Genomic DNA, 25403 nt, shown 5'->3' with positions numbered 1-25403 from the left:
CCACTGGTGAATTTTGACGGTCCCACAGCTGATGAAAACACAGGGACACTTTGGGATTATACAACTTTTTACAACTTTGGAGGCATAAAAACTTCTACTGATAAAGACTGCCATCTGGTGGCCAAAACATTTTACTGATTATAAAGATGTTCTCACAGGGGGACATAAGAAAAGACAGGACCACAGTTTTTGCCTTAAGCCATCCACAGACAACAGATCAGAAAGAGCCAGACAGGAAGAGAGAGCAGAAGAAAACCACTTTTTTTAGTCATGTGGAAATACTGATGCCTGACACTTTATACAAATACATGTTGTATTTTCATCAGAAAAACACATGACAATAAAACATGTTGGGAGGAAATGACTTTTTACACAACATTTAAACATTTATATAAAAAAAAAAAACTGAATGCTTTGCTTCCAGTGTAAAACACTGTATAAGAGACTAGTTTATAATGTACCTTTGATGAGTAGACAATAATAAAGATCTACTTTTTGAATACATGGTGGTAAAATTATAATATAGTGGAATGTATTGTCATGTGGTGGATAAGGGCCAGAGCAACACATTTACACATTGTAACTCGTCCGGCAACAGTGTGGTCATTTAAGTCAGGTGTGCAATACTAATAGAAACTAACGTAGCCTTGAGCTGCTAGCCTCAAGCAGAGATGATGAGTGGTCTAAAGAGGTCTGGTAGGCTAACTTCAAGTCTGCACCCTTTTCAAAATTGTAAGCTTCAGACTTAAGTGACGTCACTTGAGGCAGTTGACCAGATGTTGTGCAGCTCCCTCTGAGGCCAAAAAAAGAGGCTTCATACAACTGTTTTCCTGACATAATACCTGAAATACCTAAATGTTATAAAAATTGCTAACTTCTGTAAAGTGTGACCTCTATGATAACACTTTAATTTTCATACAAAATGTTAGTCATTGAGCAATTGAGATATTTTAAAGGTGCACTATGTAGTTTGGGGAAGAAATTTTAATCAAAGAGAAAGATCTTCATTGACCGATTTTTTTTATTTTTTTTTTATGCCCTAACAAACAAAATAAAAAAAATGTTTTAAGTGTGAAAAATTGAATAAATAAATTGACATTAAAGGGCACGATCGTTTCATACTGTTTTACTTTGTTTATATGTGGCGGACCCCGCCACATCTCTAGCTTCCAACAGTGTTCTTGGCAAATATTAAAATTCTGAGATTGAATTTCATCTCTAAAAGAACACAGTGTCCCGACAACCACATAAAAAGGATGTGTAAAAAACAAACAAATAATAAACCCATTTAGCACAAGGCTGTAATTCCCAACATTTACACACTTTTAAAAGTGTTCCCAGTAGAGATTGAAAACGGATTATTCACTGATGTTGAACACGTTCTTAAATTCTCTGTCAAATAACTCCTTGAGTCTGTTGCCCGTGGCGAGGATTTCAGCGTCCTCCTGCAACACAACATCACAGTCAGTGTCACTTTACTAAACAAATAAAGGATTTTTTGATATTTAATTTACAATGAAAACCTCTGTAGTATGTGGAGGTTTTAATGACACGGTTTCTTACTCGGTTGTATGAAGCGCAGTTGGTGAAAACGAGCTGGACGTCGGACACAAACTCTCCAACAGTCTGGTAGAGCTGCTTCTGCAGTTTGTCCGCTACACTGCCCAGCCACATCGGAGTCTCGATCACAGAGGAGTAGTCCGACAACTGTGGGAGTAAAAACAGGACTGACCGAATAATCAACGTTCAATCTTAGACACAGATAATTAGGAGCACTTCATCTGTGTGCCAATAGCGAAGACAAAGACTCACGTAGAGGTTTGGGTCTTTCGCAAATGTTTGTTCCTCATCAGCGCAGCAGAGTCTCAGGAGGAGATACTGACACTCCTGTTGATGTAAGAAGAGAAGAAGAGAGACGGCAGTGTGAGACAGGCATCGTGACGCCAAGACAAAAAAAGTCGCACAGTGTGCTCACCAGCATGTGTTGTGAGATTTGCCGAGACAAAGCTGCCTCTCCTGTCAGCTCGTCCCGGTAATAGCACCCTCGATTGCTTCCAAATACACAGAACGTGCACATCCAGAGAGTACTGTCCCTGTTTACACACACACATGTAAAGACAAAAAGAGTCACACGGCGTGCTCACCAGCATGTGATGTGTTATCTGGCGGGACACGACTGCTTCCTGTGTCATCTCATCCTGATAATAGCACTCTGGACCGGTTCTGTATTCACAGAGCGTACACACCCACGGACTACTGTCCCTGTTCACACCCAGACAAAATAAAGCGGATTAGGCTACATGCATTACGATGTTAGCTCTTAAAGACGGATGCAGCACGCTCGCACAATTTTAAAATACAAAACCTCTTTCCTTTTTCATTAAAACATGTAAAGCTTGAAACACGACTGGTATCGTGCACATGAAACGGCTTAATTAACTCATTAAGCTCACCCTAAAACAGCCTCCTCCACATGAGGCAGGTGACACTTCTGGTGGAAGGAGCGAGGACAGCGGTCGCACATCACCAACTCTTCTTCTTCTTCTTCTTCTTCTTGTCCCTCACTTTTACAGATGCAACACACATCGTCGTTTTTCTGATTCTCCTGCCGAGACGGACAGGACACCAACTCTGTTACACTTACACGTTGGATCTGAGAGGAGAAGGTCCCTCGTTTTCAGAGACCTACATTCACATTTGCACTGTAGCTGTAAGAGACAGACACAAGGTGTGCACATCACTCTTAAGGCAAAAGATGAATGCAGAATGAGGAATGGCTGCTTGTCTGAAACAAACTCACCAGGTCTTTACTATCTGGGCTACAACGTGTGCAGGGACACCGCAGTGAGTGGATCGCCAAGATTTTAGCCTGAAATAGACATGTTTTTAAAGTTTAGTTTAGGGGTGCCCTCTCTACAATCGTCCCGAGACCAGAATTCTTCAAAGCAGACACTGTAGGGGCCTGACTTCCAAATAAAAAAGTTACGCTGATTGAGGCCTAATTAGTCTAAGATTGTTTAAAGGTGCAATCCCTACAAATTGGCCACCTTGAAGCCATATGATCGATTAACATATCAGCAGCTTATCACCAAAATAACTGCGGCTAATTGTATTGTTTTTATACAGACTAGCTACTGTTAGCTTTCTAGCTCAGCTAGCCGTGCAGCTAGCTGGACTATCGGGTAAGTGTTGTTGTTTTCACTGATAGCTTGGGAGCTTTGAAACGCTAGGAGGGAGAGGTTCAGCTGGTTAGCATGCTAACTTTGGCATCTATCTCTTCCACTCCATATATAGATATCTTTGACGTAGTGTCAGCACTGTTTTTTCTTCACACTTTATTTAGTTTGAATGCGTTTGAAATAATAATAATTCTTGCATATCGCACCTTATACATCTTCGCTTTCTATCAAAATTAATGTAATTTTTTAGGAGGCGATATCAGCGTGAACAGAGTCCAAAAACACACAGGAGAGGTCTGCGGCATCTCAGGGAGCAGGGACAACTCCAGGTGACCTCCCCTCTCAAAGGTCTATTTATAGCCCCACAATACCTGAGCCTAAGACATCATCAGGGAGTTAAAACAACAGGCTGACACCAAGCCCCCAGGAAGAGCTTAAAGCCTTAAATTTGACATAGTGGTGTAATTACATGATGCACACTGGCCCCGAAGTTCACAATTCAAGATCACCACACACTCACAATTACCTCTGTTAGGACACCGAGTGGTTTCCCTTCCCACCGAATATCTTTCCTCCAGCAGGAGTCTGCCTGACCTGACGCCAACTTCGCAAACTCCACCGGGGTCATCCAGCTCGTCTCAGTCCGGATACTCTTCCCACGATACCCTGGTGGTGACGGAAAATTTAGACACAATTTGTAAACATATTTAGCTTTTTTCGTGTGTAGAGCGATATGAAGCTACCTGATGCAAATCGATGTTTATGTAAGGTCCCGGTTAAAGCTCCACATGTCACGTTGAACACTTTCCTGCCGCTGTCATGGCGGGCCTCTGACTGCTGCTCGGTCTGTTCCTCCGTCTCTTCCTCTTCATCTGTGATGGAAACGTCACAAAGTCGTTCATATCACTGTTAGCATGAGTATAATTCAATCCTGGACATCAGTTTGTAGAAACCAGCACCTGTGCCACCTTCTCTGCTGCTTGATGAATCCTGGTCTTCATTGTCTTGGTCACTCTCCTCATTTTCATCTTCATCATCTTCATCCTCCGACACTGTAAAAGTTACAATTGTTTGACTTAATTAATAGTACATTTCATAGACACCTATTAAGTTTTGTCAAATCAGTGTTTTTCTACCAAATCAACAGACCTGTGTTTAAATCCTCAGATGGGAACAGTGATTTCTTGGCCTAACAGGAGCAGAATCAGATCAGATTAACCAAGAAACAAGAAGATATACTACAGAGCAAGAACAGATTTTTTTTATGTATTTTCACCAGTTCTCAGTCTTACCGTTTTAGACCCTCTGTACCTCACTGATTTCAGGTGACCTTCCTGCAATGAAAGTGCAAAAGAAAAGAAAATTACTTCAAAGAAAAAACATTTTTTTAGTCCTATCATCAGTAACAAGCTGGTGCAAGTCACGCTGTCAATGTTACATGCCACAATCCTTTCATACTGCTCCCACTTGCCCCCTAAATGGTGACAAAAACAGAAACCTGTGATTTTCAGATGCTTTCTCATGCTTTTAACCTCTCATTTTGCAGAAGACACCCTTGTCCCTCTACACCAGCTAGAACCTGAGCATCAGCCGTTTGACTGACAGCTTACTGAACCAGATAGAAGCTTCTATGCCCGCCCTTGCGCGTACAACAGCCAATGAGTGATAGTGTAGACAAGCGTCTTCCTCCTCTCTCCTGAGCCACTCACATGCCAGCCTCCAGATGGTTGGTGCACCATGTAGCCAATGAGATTCTAAATCCAGTAATATCTAGTTTATATTGTTTTTTTCAAAGCCTTACAGCTGAAATTTATGCTTTATGATCTTTGGAAAAGGCTGTTTTTCCACCTAAGAACTTGTTTTTGACTATATCATATGCATAAAGTTACTGTGTCAATAAGGAAAAAAAGAAGTCTGTCCCAACGTTGTGATTAAATTTGAACTTGGACATTTTAAGATGGACCTTTTAGGATGTGGTTATCTGCAGGCTAATGTTTGATTTAAAAAAATTTAGGCGAGGAAAACAAATAAGTAATTTGGTGCGCTTAAACTCCTATAGATCACTGACAGCTTCTGACAGCACATCGAATGTCAGTACTCCAAATGGTTCAACAACAGCTTTGGACTGTGATAGGTGTTTACTTTTACATACATTTCCAGGAATGTTAACAGCTTTCAGTTACTGTATAACGCTGTCGATACAATCTCAACACTTACTGAATCTGTTTCCAATTAAAAGCTCTCAAGAGTTTCAGTGGAAAAAAAGCCGTTCCCAACAAGGCTCTCATAGTCAAACATTTCCAGGAATGTGTTGTGGAGAACTCATTATGTGTCACACAGTCTTGTTCCATAGAATAAAAATCCCGTTTCCACACACCTGTATGAGTTTACCCAGGGGGGTGCCCTTACATCGGATGCTCTTCCTCCAGTTCCTCGAGCTCCTCTTCCCTGCAAGCTCCTCAAATTCAGCGGGAGTGAACCACTCTTTATTGACCATAATGCACTTCTCCCCTGAAACAGTCAGAGAAATGGAAATTTCTATTTACATAGCTTTAACAAAGACACTTTCAGGGCCAATATATCTTAAGTTTTTACTTGTTTCTATATAAAAAATGTATACGAGTGACATCATAAAATGAAAAGATATTTATCTTCTATAGTTAGATACTTTTACTACGGTTACCTTTAGCCAGTTTGTCTCTGTACAGTGTCCCCTCCTGGCGTCCACAGGTCACAAGCAGCTGGGACTTAAAGAAGGCCCAGGTCCAAATTTCGCTCTTCTCTCCCTTCTTCAGGGGAGAAGCTGTAAAATCAAAAAAGAAGTTTGACTGAGAAACTGTTTTTATTGTATCCACAAGTCCACACCAGTTAAAGTATTGTATAAAAAATTACCCTGATATGTTGACTGGATGACAAAATAAGTAGAGTGCACAGTGAAGCATCAGTGAGAGGTGACTTACAGAAGCAGATTTTCTTAGATTTTTTCTTCACAGGAGACGATGGACCGGCCTGCTCTTCCTCTTCATCAGACACGATCTTCCTGTTCTGTTTTCTCTTTCTCTTTCCAGAGTTAGCTTTCTTCACCTCTCCCTCCTCGTCCTCTGAAGACTCCTTCCCTTTCCTTTTGTCAGTGTCTTCCTTTTCCACCTTCTCAGGCAGTTGTATGTCAGATTCAAAAGACCCTGCAATGAGATTCATGGCCATGGATACATTGACAAATATCAAGGACCCAGTGAAGGAATGAGAACATGCCTTATGTACTTATCCACACTGTCTTCCACAAGGCTATGGATGTATTGCTAAAGCTATTGTGATTCTACGAGGCACAAGAATGGCAGAGAAATGGCAGCCAAAATGTTCCAATACTAGCAGACTACCCTGCTGGAAAAGCAGCATAGACCAGCATATGTTGTGTTTTTGGTGCTGGTATGCTGGTGACCAGCATCCCATGCTGGTCCTGGTATGTTGATGCCCGAAACAAACTGCACTATAAATGCAACACTTTGTTTGTTGCTTCCATTTCTCTCACAAGTTTAAGTTAACAATTTTATAAAGTTTTACTTTTGTATGTACACAAAATAATTTCCTCTTTCAGATGTTGAGCACACATTTGTTAAAATCCAATAAAATAAGCCATCCAGCTGACAGGTGTGGCAAATCAGATGCTGATTAAACAGGACTCAGGCACAGGTATTCCCTGCCAGCATGGGCAGGGAACTTTCCATGCTGGTGCATGGGATGCTGGTGACCAGCATACTAGCACCAGCATGGGATGCTGGTAATTGGATGCTGGAGACCAGCTTCCTCAGCAACATCACCAGCAAGACTATGCTGGTAGGCCATCATAATTAATGGGACCTTGCTGGTGGACCGGCTTCTTCATGCTGGTCCACCAGCTAAACCAGCACCAAACCAGCACTAACCAGCATGGAAATGGTGCTGGTCTATCCTGTTTTTTTCAGCAGGGTGGCTTGACAGCGCTAAGGACTGACAATACCTATGTTCTTCTAATGTTCAGTATGATAATGTAATGTGTTTTCTGACATAAGTGAGACTTGAGGTAGATGGATATGGTTAGCCATGACAACAATTTGCTGAAATTACAGTAGCCTACATAGCCATTTAGCCTGCTCATTAGCAGCTGAGTAATTCAGTAGTGCAAAGCACACAGCCTCCGAGTCCAATAAAAGAGCTACTGCGGCAGAAAACCACTGTAGCAGCTAATGTTAGCATAAAACACAAAGTCCCTGAGCTGTACATAGTTGCAGCAGCAGCGAAAGCCTCCCTTGATAGCTAATGTTAGCATAAAGCATACACTGGGGGTAATTGTTGCGCTGGGAAATGTTAGCCTTTTCAGGCTGAGGTTCACTATTGACATGATTTTGCTTCTGTTTACATGACTGTAGCATTTAACAGATTTGTTAATTCATGTTTCTATTAATCTAAAAAGCTTAGAGAGCGGGTTGAACATAGCGCACTAGCCGCTAATACATCTCACAGCTGGTAAGCGAGATTTACAGGCATTCTGTGCGGTGTGGTGGCGCGCAAACACGGGTTTTGGAGGAGGAGGGAATTTTTTAGGTGAAGCTTTCTTTAGCTGCTTTCTACAGTCTCACCAACCTCGCTTTAAGCACCAACACCCTGATGACCATTAAAAAAAAGGAGAGTCTGACCGTTCATGAGGCTGTAGTGCAGCAGTTGCAGGGTGGGGTACTGCTTCATGATGGCGTCCTTGAAGACGGACCTCCAGAACAGTCTGATGTGCTGCGATCGCTCTCTCTCCAGCCAGTCCAGAGCTTCATAGAAAGCTTTCTTCATCTTGTCTTTACTCCTCATGCGTTTCATCTTCTGCACACACACAAAAGTATGAGGCGAATTAGAGTTGACCTAAAATCTATACTACTTTTAACTGTCATGATTAGTTTGGTAATGATATAGTGATATGTTTTGGTAAGTCAGTACATACTTGAGGTGGCTCACATCTCATTTCATTTGATTTTTAACCAACACTGTACAGTTGAGCCGCTTATAAATACTGTGCTTTGGGCCACTTGATTGGTTCAGTGTCTGGCAGCATAACAAATTAAACACAGAACATACATAAAGTGATTTAGGAGATAACTTCATAGTGTCTTTTTGAAATTTTGTGTCGTTCTAAATATAAATAGCAGCATGAGGATGGAGGTGATGATGATGATAATATGCTTGGCAAGACTGTCAATTAACGTTGGCTGAATTTGAGCACCAAGCATCGATGACGTAAACACAGAGTCCACCTCTCCTCGTCCAACTGTAGTCCTGTGTTCTGTCAGTTCAGAACACGCTCCGCCACAGATTGACCCGGGACGGCTTGGTTGGGACAGGTCTCTGTGAAGATATGGGCACTACAGTCCCATTATGTCCACTTTATTTCTCTGCACCACCAGCCAGGAGCAGCTTTAAATTCTGAATTAGAATGACCTTTATCCCAACTCTCTTTCTGTCCTCCCTTTCACAGGTCAGGCTGGTCAGGTTGGGTGCTTAAAAGTTGCCATGGGCAGTTAACGTCTCAAAGATGGCTGCGCTCGAAAAATTGCATGTCTTCTCTAACAGTGATGAATTTATTTCTGCCATAGACAATATGTGTTTCAGCAACAGCGTTGAAAAATAATAGTTCACCAAAATGTGAAGGAGCTCCTGGCATCTGCACAAGTAACTTAGAAATGTGAATTATGAGCAAAGTTGGATCAGTCAAAAGATCATGACATTGGTCATTTGCAGGGGTGGAAAATGCTAATTCCAACTACTCAAATTACTGTAATAAAGTATTTTTTGGGGTGCTTAACTTTTAAAATCGTAATGGAGTAGACTTTCATCTGCATTTTTGTAGCCAATAAGGTGATCCGATCACAAATGGGCCAATGAAAACCCTGACATATGGACAAAAAACACAAAAATCAGCGGCTAACTGACTAACAGAGCATTTAGCCATGCTGTGAAGACCAAAAACAGAGCTGACAGACTGAATATTCAGGCCATCAACATTGCTTTAACTGAATAATAATGCTCCATGCTCCTGGATGTGTAAATAAGCAACTGTTGGCTAACATGTTTGTCATAAAAGGTAACAACAGTGTTTAAAGCTTCTTTCTGCTTCCCCCTAGTGCCCAAAAAGTCAGCAATTGCTGTTTTGCAGCACCTGCGTATTACCTTGATGTCCCATCGTGAAGAGGGAGTTTAAATCTGCTTCCACGTGTAAGATATTAGTGCTCAGCCTATATAGTGCATTTTTTGTAGTGTAACATGTCCTGAGCAGTGGGCACCGCTCCACTGGGTTAATCCGGCCCTGGCTCTCTGTTCAGGAGTTTTAAAACCAAGATAATTCTGATACATGGCTAAGTACGTTTAAATAATTCAACAGTGGCCCAAAGCCTACACTTAGATAGTTTTCCCACAAGCCACTGCTCTCAGTCAGCCAATCTGTGCTCGTTTCACCACAGCAGGGCCTGCAAGAGGAGGCGAGGAGGTTTATTGACACATGCGTAACGCTGCTTCCACCTCAGCGCCTCACCTTGTACCTGTCCTCTGGGATCAGGTCGTGGTCCCTGAGCTGGCTGATGAGGGTGAGCGGGTTCTCCGTGCAGGACAGTTCTGTCTTCTTGACGTGGAGAAAGCGCAGCAGCTTCTCGGTTTCCAGGTCGTGCAGCTGGTCCATCTCCGGTCAGTGCGCACGGCTCAGCGCACTCACTCGCTTCCGTCATGCGGCATTTTCACCACGGCGCTGTATGATGTGGAGAAATGTTTACTGCACTGTGTCAGAAATCACAACATTCACCACGAGGTATTACTTCCCGTGTCCGATCAGAGCTTCTCTCTTTGGGGGGTGCGGCTATCACAAAGGTTCCCTCGGTTCCTCCTTCTGTGACGTTTGGAAAGTGAAACTATTTGTTTTTCTGCTGGTAGATTGCAGTTCTGCGTTAGTGCCAGCAGAGGTCACCACCCACCACAGAGCGACTGTCTGAATCCACCTCTGCATCTTCAACGGTCAGAGGTGTGAGGCAGAGGTTAGTGCCGTTTGGATGTCAACAGAACATGAGGTGGCACGAGGACAGTTGTGTTTTTATCTCCAGGCTCAGTTCTTCACACACTTCCATCTTGTTTATGTGTGTGAGATCAATCAATCCATCTTTATTTGTATAGCACCAATCCACAACAAAAGTCATCACATGACACTTTCCTAACCGAGCAGATCTAGATCATAGTCCTCGATTAATCTATTCAAGGACCCAACTTTCCCCCCATGAGCGAACACTTTATCGGTGAACATATTCTCTGTGGCGAACACAAGTTCATGACACGTACAGGCAGTGGCATGCGCAGACTTTTTGAAGGGCAGGGGCGAAAAGAAGGGCACTTTAGCGCACGTTTTGCTCCCAAGAGGGCACTTTAGCGTACGTTTTGGCTCCCAAGAGAGCACTTTAGTGTGTGTTTTGGCTCCCAAGAGGGCACTTTAGCGCGTGTTTTGGCTCCCAGGAGGGCAGTTTATCATGTTTTAACCAGCCAAGGGGGCAGTTTAGTGTGTTTTGCCAACCAAGAGGGCACTTTGGCATGCTTTTTTGGCTCTCAGGAGGGCACTTTAGCGCGCGTTTTGGCTCTCATTAGGGCACTTTAGCGCACGTTTTTCAACAATTGGGCCACGAAGGGGGGCGACTGCTACAAGTTGTGAAGTTAGAGTTGGGCAGTTACTAAAGACGGACCAGTGAGTAGATGAGGTCCCTGACAGGTTTATAATTCAATTGAAGAGCAGAGGGTGTAAATATCTAGAGCCTGTTGTGACCACAGATCTTATGTCAGGCAATTAACGGTAAACCGGATGACTACGAGACGAGGGAGCCGGAAGATGCTAACTGACCTCTGGGTTTTAGGACTCCACACCACTCTACACCTCTGCACAAATCTATTTCTCTTCAAGCTGCTCACAGTTCCTGTCATGACGGGTCACTCACTCGACACATTTTAAGAATCCGCACGGCAGAGACATTGGGATCACGGAGTTCTTCCAGAGTTTCAGCCGTTTTCACACAATTGACCGCTTTATCGGAAGGTTTAGTAGAAACTTCTTACGGACTCTTGAGACATGTTAGTATCACGTTTTATTAACGCTGAAATCTACATTCAAAGACTTGAATCAAAGATCGTGCCGGGTTTTAAAAACCAGTCCCCATCCTCTTTCCATCAGCATGAGGGTGAATAATGAAAAACCTTAACTCGTGTCACTGTCAGGGGTTTTATTGTTGCACGTTTTATGTAGTATTCAGTTTAATGCAATCTGATGAAAGATCCCTAAGCCGGTAAGTTGCCTTTCCAGTTTTGTTTTCCTTTTTTAGATGACTCCCAAAAATTCTGAAGAAATCGAGAAAACACACTTTAACATGTCTTCACAATAGAGCAGTGTCATAGGAATGTTCATTAACCGAGGGTTCATGGAGGTTGAAGATGACCCTTCTTGGACATCAGTGGAGGAAACTGTAATGCACTTAAATGTTATGTATGAAGCACAACACCTCATTTGACTCGAGCCTCATTTAGGAATAAGTGGCCAGTTCATGTGTTTTCATAAATGTTTATTTACAATAAGTTCAGGAAAGTCAAACTCCTCTCAGGCAGGGGTGCTGGGGGGTTTTTAATGAGCTTGATCTCAGGATGGGAAAAACATTTCGGAGCGTCTTGTTTTCAGCCTCCCTCACTTCCGATCGGCCAGTCTCTGCAGGAGGGCGATGACTGTGTCCTGTTTGGAGGACAGCAGCTCCAGGGCGGTGGCTATCCTGCCGAGGGACTCCGCCATCCGCACCTCCCTCCTCTCTCGCCTCTTCTCTCTGGCCTCCACCCGGCGGCGGGCCACCCGATCCAAGCAGTACTGCTCCTCCTGCCGCTTCAGAATCTCCTGGAACGAAAGGGTGCTGGTTTGCTCCTCGTTTCCTTTCCGGCTCTGTCCCTCAGCTGTTGACGTGGTTGTCGCAGGTAATGAGGTGGAACTAGGAGAAGTTAGGCAGGAGGATGTCGCGGGGAAAGAGGAACAGAGGCCAAGGAGGCTCTGATTGTTGCCAAGTGGCACATTGCTAAGGCGGAAGGGGATGACGGCGGACGAGAATGATGGAGCTTTGCGGCCGACGTAGCGCGCTGTGAGGTCTGGGCCGCTCGTCGAGCCAAGCGAAGGGGTAGAAGAGGCTGTCTCTGTGAAACAAGGCGAGGAGATGAAAGATGGAGATGGCACGATGGTGGCTGGATGGATGCTGGTCGTAACAATGTCACTGTTGAGGACAATGAGGGGCTTGAGCTCCGGAGCGTTTGTTGGGCTGACGGTCGCTGAGGTCACTGAGGTAATGGCAGCAGTGCTACTGATGATTGGACTGCTGCTGGCTCCCTGAACCGCTGACTCCACAGCACCAGTCGAAGAAAAGTCCCCATTAGGGCGGATGATGTTGGGGGGCTGAGGAACCTGTGGCTTCACAGCGATCTTTGCCAAAGGCCCGGGCAGAATACAAACTGTGTTTCCCGCTTTGTTTCTTTTGTTGTTGATGACCTGAGTGCCAACAGTGTCACAGAGCGTGGCATCCATCAGCTAGAGGGAGAGACAACAGACACAAGGAACGACAAGTTATTGGTGGCACCTGATCATCAGTTGATCTGTCTTGTTTGTTTCCGTATTTCTGCGCGTTTTATGAAAGCTTACGGATAAGAACAAGCACGCAGTACCTCCTGTAGTCGTGGGGGGGCAGTGTAGCAGCGTAGCCGATAGCTCAATCGAGACACGACCACAGGATGAGAGGAAGCTGTTCTAAAGATGGCGGAACCTTTTGATGAATGGTAATGCGAGTTGGTGAGATGTTTTAAACATCCATATGATGTTACTTTGCTTTGGAACAAGGACAAACTGCGGCTACAGAACAGCAGGGAGGAGATGTTCGAGACCTATTTGAGATGTGTGCGGCGCCCTCTAACGGTTGTATTGCTTAATGTCCATGTCAATGTGAAGGACACACAGAAGTACATGGGCAGCGATGATTATGTCGGACGGACGCATCAACATTTTTGTACGAACAGGGAGCTCATCTTGATTTTGGTTGCTGGGCTATGATTGGACAGTCGCTGTTCGAGGGCCGAGGTTAGCAAACGGTAAATGAGATTTGTCTTTCGAGTAAATATTCCTGACATTGTCATGGGCCAAGTGAGATGTCTGCACAGAGCCCAGAGGATACTAGAAGACACCACCGACCCACAAACACAGTCTGTTCCCCCTGCTGCCGCTGTCAAAAGATACAGAAGTATCTGCTGCTGACTGCAGAGCAGCTATATAAAAATGTTTTTTCTTGTGTAGCATACAGAGACTACAACTTGCATGAGGTTGTACAACCCTGTGTTGTAGACTGACATTTCAATGAACCTTGGACGTGATGTTTCAGTGTGTGCATATTTATTTATGAATATTAATTTTTTATAATTCAAAGGAACTGGAGACCTGACAGGGGGGAAGATAGAAGCACAGAGTGATAGTCCACCCCTGGGAGGTTTATTCTAACTAATTATAACTTTCCTTATAAAAACTCATGAAAAAACACAGTAATCAGCAGTATGGGTAAACACGGTTTTATGTAGCTGCTCTGTTTCTGGGTCAGAACTCCCGACTTGATTCAGTTCCCTTTCCCAGGCCAGTTCCAAGTCCAAACTGGCTCCAAAATGATTTCCAAACTTAAACCAATGTGTCTACTATCGGACTTACATCAAAGAACTCCCAGGACGTTTTTGCGTGCCCCGTCTCCCGGCTGCGATCTTTAACCCGCTTGTACGTGACAATGAGGTTGTTCCACTTGCGGCGGATCTTTTCCACAGGAAGCACGTGCCCCTTGGAGGCCATCTCCTCCTGGACGCTCTGGAAGAGCTGCGAGCGTTCCCGAGTCTCGTACAGGCTCCAGCGGCGTCCAACGGCCTCGATCAGACACAGGACAGCCTTGGAGGAGAAATCGGAGACGCACGGAAGCGTCTTCTCCGAGGGAGCAGGTGGCATCGCTGAAAGTGGGAGAGAACACAGGTGGTTTTGGTTTTAGTATATCAAATCTGTGCAGGTTGCTTCAATCTCTCAGAGTGATTTATTGATTTAAAAACCCTGAAACCTACATGAACACACTATTTTCTGCTACAGTAAGTGCAGTTTTGGTTTTTTAATTTGGGGGATTTTCTGTTATTTTCTCTGTGATCTTCTTGCTGTTTTGAAGTGGGCGAGCCTTTACTCCTATGCTCCAATCAAGATTTTATACTACATCCTTATCAAGATTTGATACTATATGTGGTCTTAGATTCTGGACATTGTTGTGTTGTGATATGTTATAAAATGTCGCCTTTGTCTTTTTAAAGGCCACATTACAGTAAAGTGATGTAATTTTTCCGAACTAACCAGACTTGTTGCACTTGTTCCAATACTTGCCTTCACCGACGTAGTCATAACATCTATGTTCATGATGATTATTGATCAAAAAATCTCACTGTGTTAATATTTTGTAAAAGTACCAATAGTCATGCCTGCAAATAGTGTCGCAGTATCAAGATCGAGGTATCTGGTCAAAAATGTTGGGATATTTGACTCATTCGATACATGTGATGTATCACGATATGTCCTGAAGATATCGCAATGTTATTTTAAGGCCATATCGCCCCCTCCCCCCCCCGCGATCAAACCACACCCACATCATCATAATGATGCATAGTTTTCAGCTTAAAAATATTGACAAAAAGTAACTAAAGATGATTTTTAACCTGACACTGCTAACTTCAAAAAATATATATTTCATGTTTTAGAGAAAAATGTAAGTATTTCAAAGTGTCATAAAGGTGTATTATGTAAGATCTGGCCAACTGTTAAATACATACCTCTAACAACATAGAGGCAGCATATCAGCTACCCGCTAACTGTGTTCCGTTTGTACATCCATAATTTTAGCTATCGCTAGCTTTTTAGCTCAGTTAGCCATGCAGCCAGCTGGAGAACGGGGGGAGTGTTTGTGTTAACACTGCTAGCACTTTTCTGTAGCTAATAGCTCATCACTTTCTATTTCTGAATCAACAAGCGTTTCTCAGAGGAAAATAAGGTCCTCAGAACACTGTTTGAAGCAAGAACGGTGGCAGGGTCCGCCACATATAAACAAAGTAACAGTATAAAATTGTGTTGTCCTTTAAAGTCAGTTTGTTTATTCAGCCATGACTAGAGTTTTCTTATTATTTAGTTTGTTAAGGCATGAGAATCAGCCAATGAATATGTCTTCTCCAAAACAACATAGTGCACCTTTAATTCTCATGCTAGTGGCTGGAAGAGCTCACACTGGTCACGCCACTGACGGACTCACCTGGGGCTATCTTCAGGTAAGTCTTTCCGTCCCCTGATGTGGTGAAGAAGCGGTCTGTGCTCACAGGATCTAACAGTGACACGGATCACACACAGTCAGCATTTAAAAACACACACACGCTCCTCATGTCAGAGCCAACACCACCTGACACATGATCAAATATCAGCCGTGCACTCACACAGCAGCACCGGGGTATTTGTGGCCGCTTGCAGCTCTGTGTCAGCCAGCTCCTCTGCAGTCTGATCCCCTCCTCCTCCTCCTCCTCCTCCTGCTCCTCCTCCTCCTCTGCATGCGGTATCTCCGCAGGGCGCAGGCGGCTCCTGGCTGCCCTGAACCAGCGCAGATGTGCTCTCATCGACCACCTCGGTCTTCACGTGCATCGTGGCGACGTCCCGGCTGCCTCCCTGCAGATTTCCCTCCATGGCTCACACTGCAACACACACACGCACACACTTTACCACACACACACACACACGCGTGTACGCCAGGGAGAGAGAGGCTGTTTTGTCTGCGCAGTCGATGAAATAGGAGAAAGTTTGGAGATCGCGGATCTCAGTCGATGATGCGGCGATCATCCACGACACGTGCTGCTGGAGTCATGACTGCCATGTGTCAGGGTAGTTATGCAGAATAAAAAGCCGCCCCCCCCCCCTCTCTCTCTGTTTTTCACGAGGGGTAGAGAAATGGCTGCGCTATCCACCTCAGCCGACGGATGCGCAGGGCGGCTGCGCAGCTCTCAGCACACATTCGCTGCCGGCGGCTGTGGCGGTGACGTCAGCTGACCGCACACAGCACCGCGTCTGCTACAAAATAAAGCTCCAAAATGACGTCACCGTGAAGTCGATTTCATCATGTAGCTACAGCACACAGTGTGTTTCTTATTATATATTCAATACATTCACATCATGATTTAAATTGAAAGTTTGTTTCTTCTGCTGTGTAAAAGACATTTCATTTAATACAGACAGCTGTTTTTAAAGATGTGCAATACACATTTTGTTTCGTTTTTTTTTTTAAATAACCCCCCACATAAAACATTTTTATTTTCATACCAATACATGATCTGTTTAACAATACATTCCTAATACAGAGTAAATTCTCAGATCATTCTGAGAAAAACACACGACAATAAAAAATACTGGAAGCAACACAATTTTTTACAGAACTTTTAAATATAAATATGAAATCATGAAAAACAAAACGGCTTACGATGGACTGTTAAAATCAGTGCAGCAGAATCAGCGACATCATCTTCTTTATTCCACACATTCATCTTCCTACGTTACCCATAATGCAACTTGACTGCCAACAGTCTGGTCATTTACTCAGGCCTGTTGGACTAGTAGCAGCTACTGTTGCTTTGAGCTGCTAGCCTCACCAGAGACATTATATGATTCATTTATGTGCCTGCTTTTGTTTTCAATCTTGTACTGTCTTTCTGCCAATTCTTTTATAAGGCATTTAAAAACATTTAATGTCTTTACTGGGTTGAACAAACTGTAACTGTACTGCTGTCAGTTGGGAATTCATGAAAAAGTACCTGTTCCTTTACATTTGGGATTTCTGGGCACTTTTTACCCATCGTACCAAAAAATCATACTGAACTGCGACTTCTGGGTACCATTACTACACCTGCAGATGTTTTTTTTAAAATTCAAACTCAAATGTAATTTTCAACACTGTGACTGTGACATCACTTGAGGCAATTTGAGGCAGATTTCGCGTAGCTCCCGCTGGAGGCCTAAAAGGATTTCCACAACTGTTTTAGGATCTGTAAACAGACTCTGATGTGCAAAACTGAAGGAGTTCTCCTTTAAGGCATATACAAGTAACATTTTTATATTGTGTCATTCGTGTTAACACTTTTCCCAATAAAATCATTACTGGATAAATACATCTTTTCAGTAGAAAGTATTTCTTTTGAGATGCATTAACCAGAGAAAACACATCTGTAAAAACGTACCATAATGCTGTGATTCCTGACATTTACAGGCTTCTGAAGTTTTCCCAGTAGCCACTGATTAAAACCTGAATGCTGTTTATCCGTCAACAGTCTATGCACAGATGTTGAACACGTTCTTAAATTCTCTGTCGAATAACTTCTTAAGTCTGTTGCCCATGTCGACGAATTTCGCGTTCCCCTGTAAAAAACAACATTACAATCCGCATTACTTTCCTCAACAAATGAATTATATTGTTGGATATTTAACTGATGATGAAAGCCTCTGAGTTCTACATGTGGACTCTGTTTCTTACTCGGTTGTATGAAGCGCAGTTGGTGAAAACGAGCTGGACGTCGGACACAAACTCTCCAACAGTCTGGTAGAGGTGCTTCTGCAGTTTGTCCGCTACACTGCCCAGCCACATCGGAGTCTCGATCACAGAGGAGTAGTCCGACAACTGTGGGAGTAAAAACAGGACTGACCGAATGAATCGACGCCCAAACTCAGACACAGATAATTAGGAGCACTACAGCAAAGACAAAGACTCACGTAGAGGGTTGGGTCATCAGCAAATGTTTGTTCCTCATCAGCGCTGCACAGATGCAGGAGGAGATACTGACACTCCTGTTGATGTAAGAAGAGAAGAAGAGAGACGGCAGTGTGAGACAGGCATCGTGACGCCAAGACAAAAAGAGTCGCACAGTGTGCTCACCAGCATGTGTTGTGAGATTTGCCGAGACAAAGCTGCCTCTCCTGTCAGCTCGTCCCGGTAATAGCACCCTCGATTGCTTCCGAATACACAGAACGTGCACACCCAGAGAGTACTGTCCCTGTTCACACACACACACACACACACACACACACACAAAATACATAAGGCAAAAGTGGAGAGTTTAACAAAGATGAGTTTTTCAGGGCTTTGACACGCGACAAACAAAAAAACAGACATAAAACGAAAAAAAAAAAATTCTTTCACGTATCATTTCGGATCAAAGCTCACCCCAATATGGCCGCTTCCACATGAGGCAGGTGACATTTCTTGTGGAAGGAGCGAGGACAGCAGTCGCACATCACCAACGCTTCCTCTCCCTCGCTTTTACAGATGCAGCACACATCGTCGTTTTTCTGTTCGTCCTGCCGAGACAGACAGGACGCCAACACTGTTTACACACAGTGCCAGCACACGTGGCCTCTTTCTGCACTTGAGTCGGACCAACAAGAGCAAAACGTTTTGCACTGTTAATTCTTAATGCTGAGTACAGATGAACAAACTCACCATGTCTTCACTGTCCGGTCTGCAAAGTGGGCAGTCGCAGAGCAGTTGGTGGATCATCAACATGTTTGCCTAAAAAAAAATTAAAAACAGCTTCTTCTATTTTGTTTCACGTCTCATAGTTTTACCTGGGGGGGAAATTCACTGAAGTCTCGGTCGGGAGGGCTGACCATCGCAGTGATTTCTTTCAATACAAGTTACCAGAGACAGTAACTACAACAACGCACTTCATGAAATCAGAATGTGGCTGGAATTATCGCTGACTGACGCTGAAATCTCTCAGACTGCACCTCACAGACAAGCACAGTAAGAGACTCCAGATGCTTTCACTACCTCTGTCAGAACACCGAGCGGTTGCCCTTCCCACTCGATGTCTTTCCTCCAGGAGCGATCTGTCCGACCTGAGGCCTCCTTCACGAACTCCATCGGGGTCATCCAGCTCGTCTCGGTGCGGATACTCTTCCCACAAGTCCCTGGTGGAAAGAATAGAAGACTTTGCTATATGGCAGATTAAACATATTCAGCTTCTCGCGTATGTAGAGAGATATGAAGCTACCTGATGCAAATCGATGTTTATGTAAGGTCCCAGTTAAAGCTCCACACGTCACTCTGAACACCTTCCTGCCGCTGTCATGGCGGGCTTCTGACTGCCGCTTGGTCTGTTCCTCCGTCTCTTCCTCTTCGTCTGTGGGCATGTTGAGAGTATAATTAACACGGTGACAGGATACACATCTAAAGTCATTTATTTCAGTATGTGCCAGCACCTGTGACATCTGAGGAACTCCCTCTGCCGCCTGATGAAGCCCGGTCACCACTGTCCTGGTCATTCTCCTCATTTTCAATTTCACCATCGTCCTCCTCTGTGTCAGACACTGTAAAGGAGGAGGTGAGCGGCCACTTTACAGCTGCTTGGATTTATTCAATCATTTCTCCTACATCAGCAATTAAGAAGCTGCCTGTTTTTCTCAAATAGACACATTTCAAATTTAAATTTCATAGATAGATAGATAGATAGAGCATCTGCTATGGTGCCTGTTTGGGCTCTGATGATAACATTAGTTTTGAGTGTTTCACTGTTTTATGTGAGGCACCAGATGCTCTTGTAATGCAGTGCTCCCTCAAAAATAGTTTAGAGGGGCAATGCCTAGATGCACTCTTGCCCGTCCCCATCCACAGCTCCTGTGCTAATGGTGTAAACACTAACACTTCCCTGGTCCCTGAGCTGAAAAGTTGCAATATGTAAGAATTACCCACCTGCCAGATGCCGTTAGCTACTTAGCTCAGTTAGCCATGCAGCTAAGTTAACTTAAAGGGACAGTCTGTAACGATTTAAGTAATTTATTAACTCAAATCAACTTCTTCGTTCATAAGTAAGTCCTCATTGGTGTACAATTACCTCTGCCAACAACCTGACTTATCCTCCTGAGCGAAGAATTACCTATCTGAATATACATAGTACGGGCAAGCTCTATGGAGGCTGCCATGTCTTTCCGGTTTTAAAAAAACTATGGACTGCCGAGAGGGACACAAAGCACTGCGTGGTACTACATAGTAAGGCTAAACGCGTTTTCGCTCAGAGCCAGCTTGACTGCGGAACTGAGAGGGAGCTCAGCGAAAGCGCTCGTCACTGCCCCGGAAAATTTGAAAGCCTGCGATTTTTGTTTTATAAATGGAAGACCACACTTATGCCACGCCACAGGAGAAGGGTTACCTCATTACTTGAATCAGCAGAACTACTCGACGCTGTTGGGAAAGAGTCCATATTTTGAAAATGAGTTTCTTGTCCATCAGGGCCACCGTAGCTTCCGGAACGTCTCCAACGTCTTCAGAACGGGAGGGGGAGCAAAGGAGTGTTGCAATGTAGAACCTCACAGCTAGATGGCGCTAAATACTTGATATATTACACACTGTCCCTTTAAGACTACACGGACAGGGAGCAGTGGGGGTGAAACTCAACTCAGCAGTCTTTAAAATGTTAAAACTGATATTTTTTTCACATTCTGTCTATATTTTTTAAACTGCTTCTTACATGCTACTTCTTCTTACAGATATTAACTATTGTATCTCCGACGTTTTAACTGCTAGCTGCAAGATTAACTGGGCTTACTAGCCGAGGGCAGCTAAAGACAGCAGCAGTTAGTTACTCTCTAGATGTGCTGCCCCCTATATTAGATATTTCACCTTTAAATAATATAATACCACATACCTGTGATTAAAGGAACAGATGAGAACAGCGATTTCTTGGCCTAGCGGGAATAAAAATAAGGACAGGGTTCAGATCAGAATCACAGAAACAAGATACACATGTGTTTATTTCTGTTGTTTTTGTTTGTACCTTTTTGTACCTCACTGATTTCAGGTGACCTTCCTACAGAGGAATTTGACAAAACAGAAAATAAAATGACTGCCACAGCAAACGAAGTTCACTAACAAGAACATCATTATGATTGTGAATTGTAAACTAAACGTTTTTTGTTGGTTCCAAAAGGATTGTTGTGTTAATCTCTGCGTAAGAATTCTGACTGCCTCTAACAAGGTTTGTCAGCCAATAGTATAACGGGTCTTCATTGTTGCCAGTTTGTGGAAAAAAACCTTAAGAAAGGCTGATTTCTACCAAATGCCCTCATCATGCTGTACTGACTAATGTTAGCTAGCTAGAAAAGACAGCAACATTAGAAGCAACCACCTGAGAGGGGAGATGATTCGACCAGCAGCAGGGATGTGAAGCTAACACAGGGGAAGTTGGGGAGATGGGATGTCACATTTAGTGGCTGAATTAGTGTCACAGTCACGTTCCAGGTTCCAGGTTTATTCCAAGATAAAAACTCTCTGTCCAACAAACCTGTATCAGTTTTCCCAGGGTCGTGCCTGCACATCGGATGCTCGACTTCCAGTTCTTAAAGCTCTCCTTTCCTGCCAACCTCTCAAATTCATTGGGAGTGAACCACTGTTTATCGACCACAATGCACTTCTCTCCTGAAACATTAAGAGGTTTGTTAATGTGTAAATATTAAACATAAATCTACCACTACGTCAACATCAGATGTTTCATTTTGTGCATGCCTTTGCATAAAATCCAAATGAAGATTCACTGATTCAGTTTCCCGTGTGAGTATGAATAAGACCATGATGACGGTGTTTCTTTTTCAGAATCAGATACTTCAGACACTCAGATTTACTGCCTGACCTTCAGCCAGTCTGCGTCGGTTCAAGAACCCATTCTGGTGTCCACAGGTCACAGGCAGCTGGAACCTATAGATGGCCCAGGTCCAAATGTCGCCCTTCTCTCCCTTCTTCAGGGGGGATGCTGGAAAAAACAAACAAACAAAAAACAGCTATTTGACATTTCAAATGAAAAACTCTTTTTACTGATTGAGTCACTCCACTTATTTAAAAGGTACACTATGTAAAACATTCAAAAACATTTAAGTAATAGCTTCAATATTATGATTAGATAACTTAGCTTGCATGCTAACCAGATAGCCTTGACCCACCCCGCTTCAAAGTTCCTGTCCCAGGTGTGTCAAGATAAACACTCCTCTGGTGCTCTGAGCTCCCAGTCGGGACCACTACATGCACGGCTAACTGAGCTAACTAGCTAACAGCAGCTACAGTCATCAGCAGTTAGCTCATACTCTGCTAACATGCTGATCCCCTTTATTTTGGATGATTTCAACAGCTGACCCACTCTTACAAATAGCATGTCACACATCAGTGAATGTGTTACATGATAACAGACTACAGGGGGCACATCAGTGACTTACAGAAGCTTATTTTCCTCGATCTTGTCCTCTGACCCGGAGTCACCGGAGATGATGGACCGGCCTGCTCCTTCTCTTCATCACAAACGCGTCTCCTTCTCTGTTTTCTCTTCTTCTTCACTGAGTTGGTTTTCTTCTCCTCTTCTTCCTCTTCCTCCTCGTCCTCTGAGAGCTCCTTCCTTTTCCCTCTGCTTGTGTCTTCCTTGTCCACTCTCTTTGGCAGTTGAGTGAAGTGGAAGGACCCTGCAATCAGATTAATGTCCACGGATATAGTACGTATCAAGTACACACCATGGAACAAATGACAGTAAAAGAATGTTGAGAGGTATTTGTAATGCAGTTTTTTTTAGTCAAATCAATCAGGAAATCTGTTTGCCTGCATGTTTTAATAAAAAACGTCTGGCTCCTTCTAACAGGCTGGATTTATACCTTACTTTTAGCAGCTGAATGATCAGCTCTGGTTGCAGTGAACACACATTCATTTATAACTATGAAGGAGCTGGCTTCAGAGAACATGTGAGAAGACAACGCCATGCAAGCACACACCAGAGGAAATAAAGACGGCATCTGCATGTTTCAGAGACATCGGACAGGAAAACCTGATTGCGAGCAAAACAAGATTTGGGAGTCTGACCGTCCATGAGGCTGTTGCGCAGCATCCTCAGGACGGGGTAGTGGTTCATGATGGTCTCCCTGAACACAGAGCTCCAGAACAGTGTGATGTGCTCTGACCGCTCTCTCTCCAGCCAGTCGAGAAGGTCGTAGAGAGCTTTCCTCAGTCGCTCTTTGCTCTTCATGCGACTCATGTCCTGCACAGACACAAGCACGGAGAAGATCAGAGCTCAGCAATACCACATGAATGACCACGACTGTCATGATTAGTTTAATAATGATTAATGTGATGGTATTTCTCTTCTTTTCTGACTTTTGGTGTGATTGCCTTGGTAAGTATTATTATAGAGTATCTGTTATTCCAGGCTTAATGAAGCAGCCGCTTATTATCTTGATTTCCCATCTCAAAAAGTCCAAACTTATTGTCAGGTAACGTGTTTTTGTGGTGCATTTGAGGGTGCCCGGGGCCCCCTGGATAACTAGTCCGGCCCTGGCTTTTAATGAATGTTATTGTTATTACTTTTACTGCTATATGCATTAATGGTTTATTGAGTTAAATAATTTAACAGAAGCAAGTATAAACTTTAATAGCTGCTTCCAAGAACGACTCCTGTTATCTAACAGACAGACAGACAGACAGGCCCATCTGCTCCAGCACGCAGCTCATTCAAACAGCGGGAGAGGCGGGAGGATTAATAACAGATGCGTAACGCTGCTTCCACCTCAGCGCCTCACCTTGTACCTGTCCTCTGGGATCAGGTCGTGGTCCCTGAGCTGGGTGATGAAGGTGTGCGGGTTCTCCATGCAGGACAGTTCTGTCTTCTGGACGTGGAGAAAGCTCAGCAGCTCCTCGGGCTCCAGGAAATCCAGCGGGTCCATCTCCGGTCAGTGCGCACGGCTCAGCGCACTGCTCTGCAACAGACACCACGGCAGGCTGATCCACGCGTCCTCCAGATGTTCTACTCAAACTAAGATTTTGAATGAACACATGTGGCGCCAAAAATAAACTGCGTCACGAATCAAAACATCAGAAGGAGCAGATTGAAACATGGGCGGAAGTATCTCTATGACCGATCGCAACTTCTAGACGGGATCTGCCCACAAATGTTTCTCAGTTCCTCCCGTGTGTGACGTTGGGAAAGTGAAACTAGTTATATTTCTGGCGGCAAGTCGCAGTTCTGCTCTGGTGCCAGCAGAGACCAGCATCCACCACAGAGTGACTGCGTCCTTTGCAGCTCTCGACCTGGGGATTGTAGTTCTTTTCCTGGGGTTTGCAGTTCTTGATCTGTGGTTTGTTGTTCTTTTCCTGGGGTTTGTAGTTCTTGACCTGTGGTTTGTTGTTCTTGATCTGGGATTTGTAATTCTCGACCTGGGGTTTGTAGTTCTTGGATGTTTTAACGAGACTTGGGTGACATGACTTCAGGTTAAGGTTTGTGCAAATGTCAAAATGTAGAAGTCATCAGTTCCTCAGTATGTTTTGATCTTACTAGAATCAACAGAATCATCCTGTCTTTACCAGTGTTGGGTGTAACGCGTTACAAAGTAAAGTAACGTACAAAGTACAAAGTAACGCGTTAGTGTAATCACATTACTTTTTTCAGTAACGAGTAGTGTAAGACATGACTGTTCCTAATGTATTAATCACATTACAGTTCGCCAAGCTCTTGCTTACGTTTCATTGCTAGGTTAATCAATTTTAACAGCATAGTCGCATGCATCACACAGTAGGCTTGGCACGAGGAGCAACAGGAGCACAACATGCTGCTGCATGCGACTTGCCTGAAGACCCCCCGCTGCGTAAAGCCACCCGACGGTTGGAGATACAAACATTAATTTGAATTTGTTTAAAGTAAGGAAAACAACTTGACTGTAAGGTGCACACTTTCCCTGTGTTAGAAACTTCTCTCCACCGCTGCTAACACCACCTCAAACTTAACGAAGCACCTACAGAGACACCATGCACACACAAAGAATGTAACGAGTAATGTAACTAGTAATCTAACTAATTACTTTCTTCAGGGAGTAATCATGTAATGTAAGGCATTACTCAAAAAAGTAATATGTTACACATTACATATTACTCTCAAAAATAGTAAAGAGCCCCAACACTGGTCTTTACTGTCTGCGCAGGATCCAGCAGAGGCTTTCAGGGCACATGCAGAGCCCCTTTCTGCCACTAGGGGGCAGAGGAGAGGAGAACAGCCTATTTTAGATAACGTTTAAAGGTGCAGTGTTTAAGAATTTTAGCTTTAAATCTA

The 25403-nt window shown here is 43.8% G+C and overlaps 3 protein-coding genes across 7 annotated transcripts; all 3 read right to left on the bottom strand.

Annotated features, from left to right (window-relative positions):
- Window positions 1-101: 101 nt before the first annotated feature.
- LOC115575619 (nuclear body protein SP140-like protein) lies at window positions 102-10487 on the bottom strand. Of its 5 annotated transcripts, none has more exons than XM_030407821.1 (16): window positions 9730-10487; window positions 7853-8027; window positions 6140-6361; window positions 5863-5982; window positions 5557-5690; window positions 4472-4513; window positions 4329-4368; window positions 4139-4231; window positions 3923-4051; window positions 3706-3845; window positions 2801-2869; window positions 2454-2605; window positions 1976-2093; window positions 1813-1887; window positions 1564-1707; window positions 102-1445 (listed from the first exon to the last, which is right to left on the bottom strand). In XM_030407821.1, the coding sequence occupies exons 1-16, from the start codon at window positions 9871-9873 to the stop codon at window positions 1359-1361; spliced, it is 1884 nt and encodes a 627-aa protein (XP_030263681.1). In that variant the 5' UTR covers window positions 9874-10487; the 3' UTR covers window positions 102-1358. The 5 variants fall into 5 exon arrangements, with proteins under 5 accessions (XP_030263681.1, XP_030263682.1, XP_030263679.1 ...); XM_030407822.1 differs by lacking the exon at window positions 1976-2093 and adding an exon at window positions 2145-2262 and having other exon boundaries at window positions 4148-4231; window positions 9730-10486; XM_030407819.1 differs by lacking the exon at window positions 1976-2093 and adding an exon at window positions 2145-2262 and having other exon boundaries at window positions 9730-10484.
- Window positions 10488-11294: 807 nt separating this feature from the next.
- On the bottom strand, window positions 11295-16278 carry LOC115575621 (uncharacterized). The gene is made up of 4 exons (XM_030407826.1): window positions 15735-16278; window positions 15557-15625; window positions 13939-14225; window positions 11295-12780 (listed from the first exon to the last, which is right to left on the bottom strand). The coding sequence occupies exons 1-4, from the start codon at window positions 15976-15978 to the stop codon at window positions 11902-11904; spliced, it is 1479 nt and encodes a 492-aa protein (XP_030263686.1). The 5' UTR covers window positions 15979-16278; the 3' UTR covers window positions 11295-11901.
- A 201-nt stretch (window positions 16279-16479) lies between these two features.
- On the bottom strand, window positions 16480-24325 carry LOC115575618 (nuclear body protein SP140-like protein). Its single transcript, XM_030407818.1, has 16 exons — window positions 23881-24325; window positions 23168-23342; window positions 22537-22776; window positions 21960-22079; window positions 21615-21748; window positions 21108-21140; window positions 20979-21018; window positions 19537-19644; window positions 19329-19457; window positions 19106-19245; window positions 18776-18844; window positions 18500-18633; window positions 18212-18329; window positions 18049-18123; window positions 17813-17956; window positions 16480-17697 (listed from the first exon to the last, which is right to left on the bottom strand). The coding sequence occupies exons 1-16, from the start codon at window positions 24022-24024 to the stop codon at window positions 17611-17613; spliced, it is 1890 nt and encodes a 629-aa protein (XP_030263678.1). The 5' UTR covers window positions 24025-24325; the 3' UTR covers window positions 16480-17610.
- Between the last annotated feature and the right edge of the window lie 1078 nt (window positions 24326-25403).

The sequence above is a fragment of the Sparus aurata genome, chromosome 23 (genome assembly GCF_900880675.1).
Source record: "Sparus aurata chromosome 23, fSpaAur1.1, whole genome shotgun sequence".
NCBI classification, from domain to species: domain Eukaryota; kingdom Metazoa; phylum Chordata; class Actinopteri; order Spariformes; family Sparidae; genus Sparus; species Sparus aurata.
The sequence above is the reverse complement of the archived record's forward strand: the minus strand, read 5'-3'. Positions and strand labels throughout refer to the sequence as shown.

Coding starts and splice junctions, on each gene's coding strand:
- LOC115575619 (XM_030407821.1), bottom strand. CDS start 9,873: ATGGACCAGCTGCACGACCTGGAAACCGAGAAGCTGCTGCGCTTTCTC. Junction 4,052..4,138: donor CAGCAGAGAAGGTGGCACAG/GTGCTGGTTTCT, acceptor TTTCCATCACAG/ATGAAGAGGAAGAGACGGAG. Junction 2,094..2,453: donor GTGGAGGAGGCTGTTTTAGG/GTGAGCTTAATG, acceptor GTGTGTAAACAG/GGACAGTACTCTCTGGATGT.
- LOC115575621 (XM_030407826.1), bottom strand. CDS start 15,978: ATGGAGGGAAATCTGCAGGGAGGCAGCCGGGACGTCGCCACGATGCAC. Junction 14,226..15,556: donor TTACCTGAAGATAGCCCCAG/GTGAGTCCGTCA, acceptor TCCCACTTTCAG/CGATGCCACCTGCTCCCTCG. Junction 12,781..13,938: donor CGTCCTGGGAGTTCTTTGAT/GTAAGTCCGATA, acceptor CTCTCCCTCTAG/CTGATGGATGCCACGCTCTG.
- LOC115575618 (XM_030407818.1), bottom strand. CDS start 24,024: ATGGACCCGCTGGATTTCCTGGAGCCCGAGGAGCTGCTGAGCTTTCTC. Junction 22,777..23,167: donor GCGCAACAGCCTCATGGACG/GTCAGACTCCCA, acceptor ATCTGATTGCAG/GGTCCTTCCACTTCACTCAA. Junction 18,845..19,105: donor CGCTCGGTGTTCTGACAGAG/GTAGTGAAAGCA, acceptor ATTTTTTTTTAG/GCAAACATGTTGATGATCCA.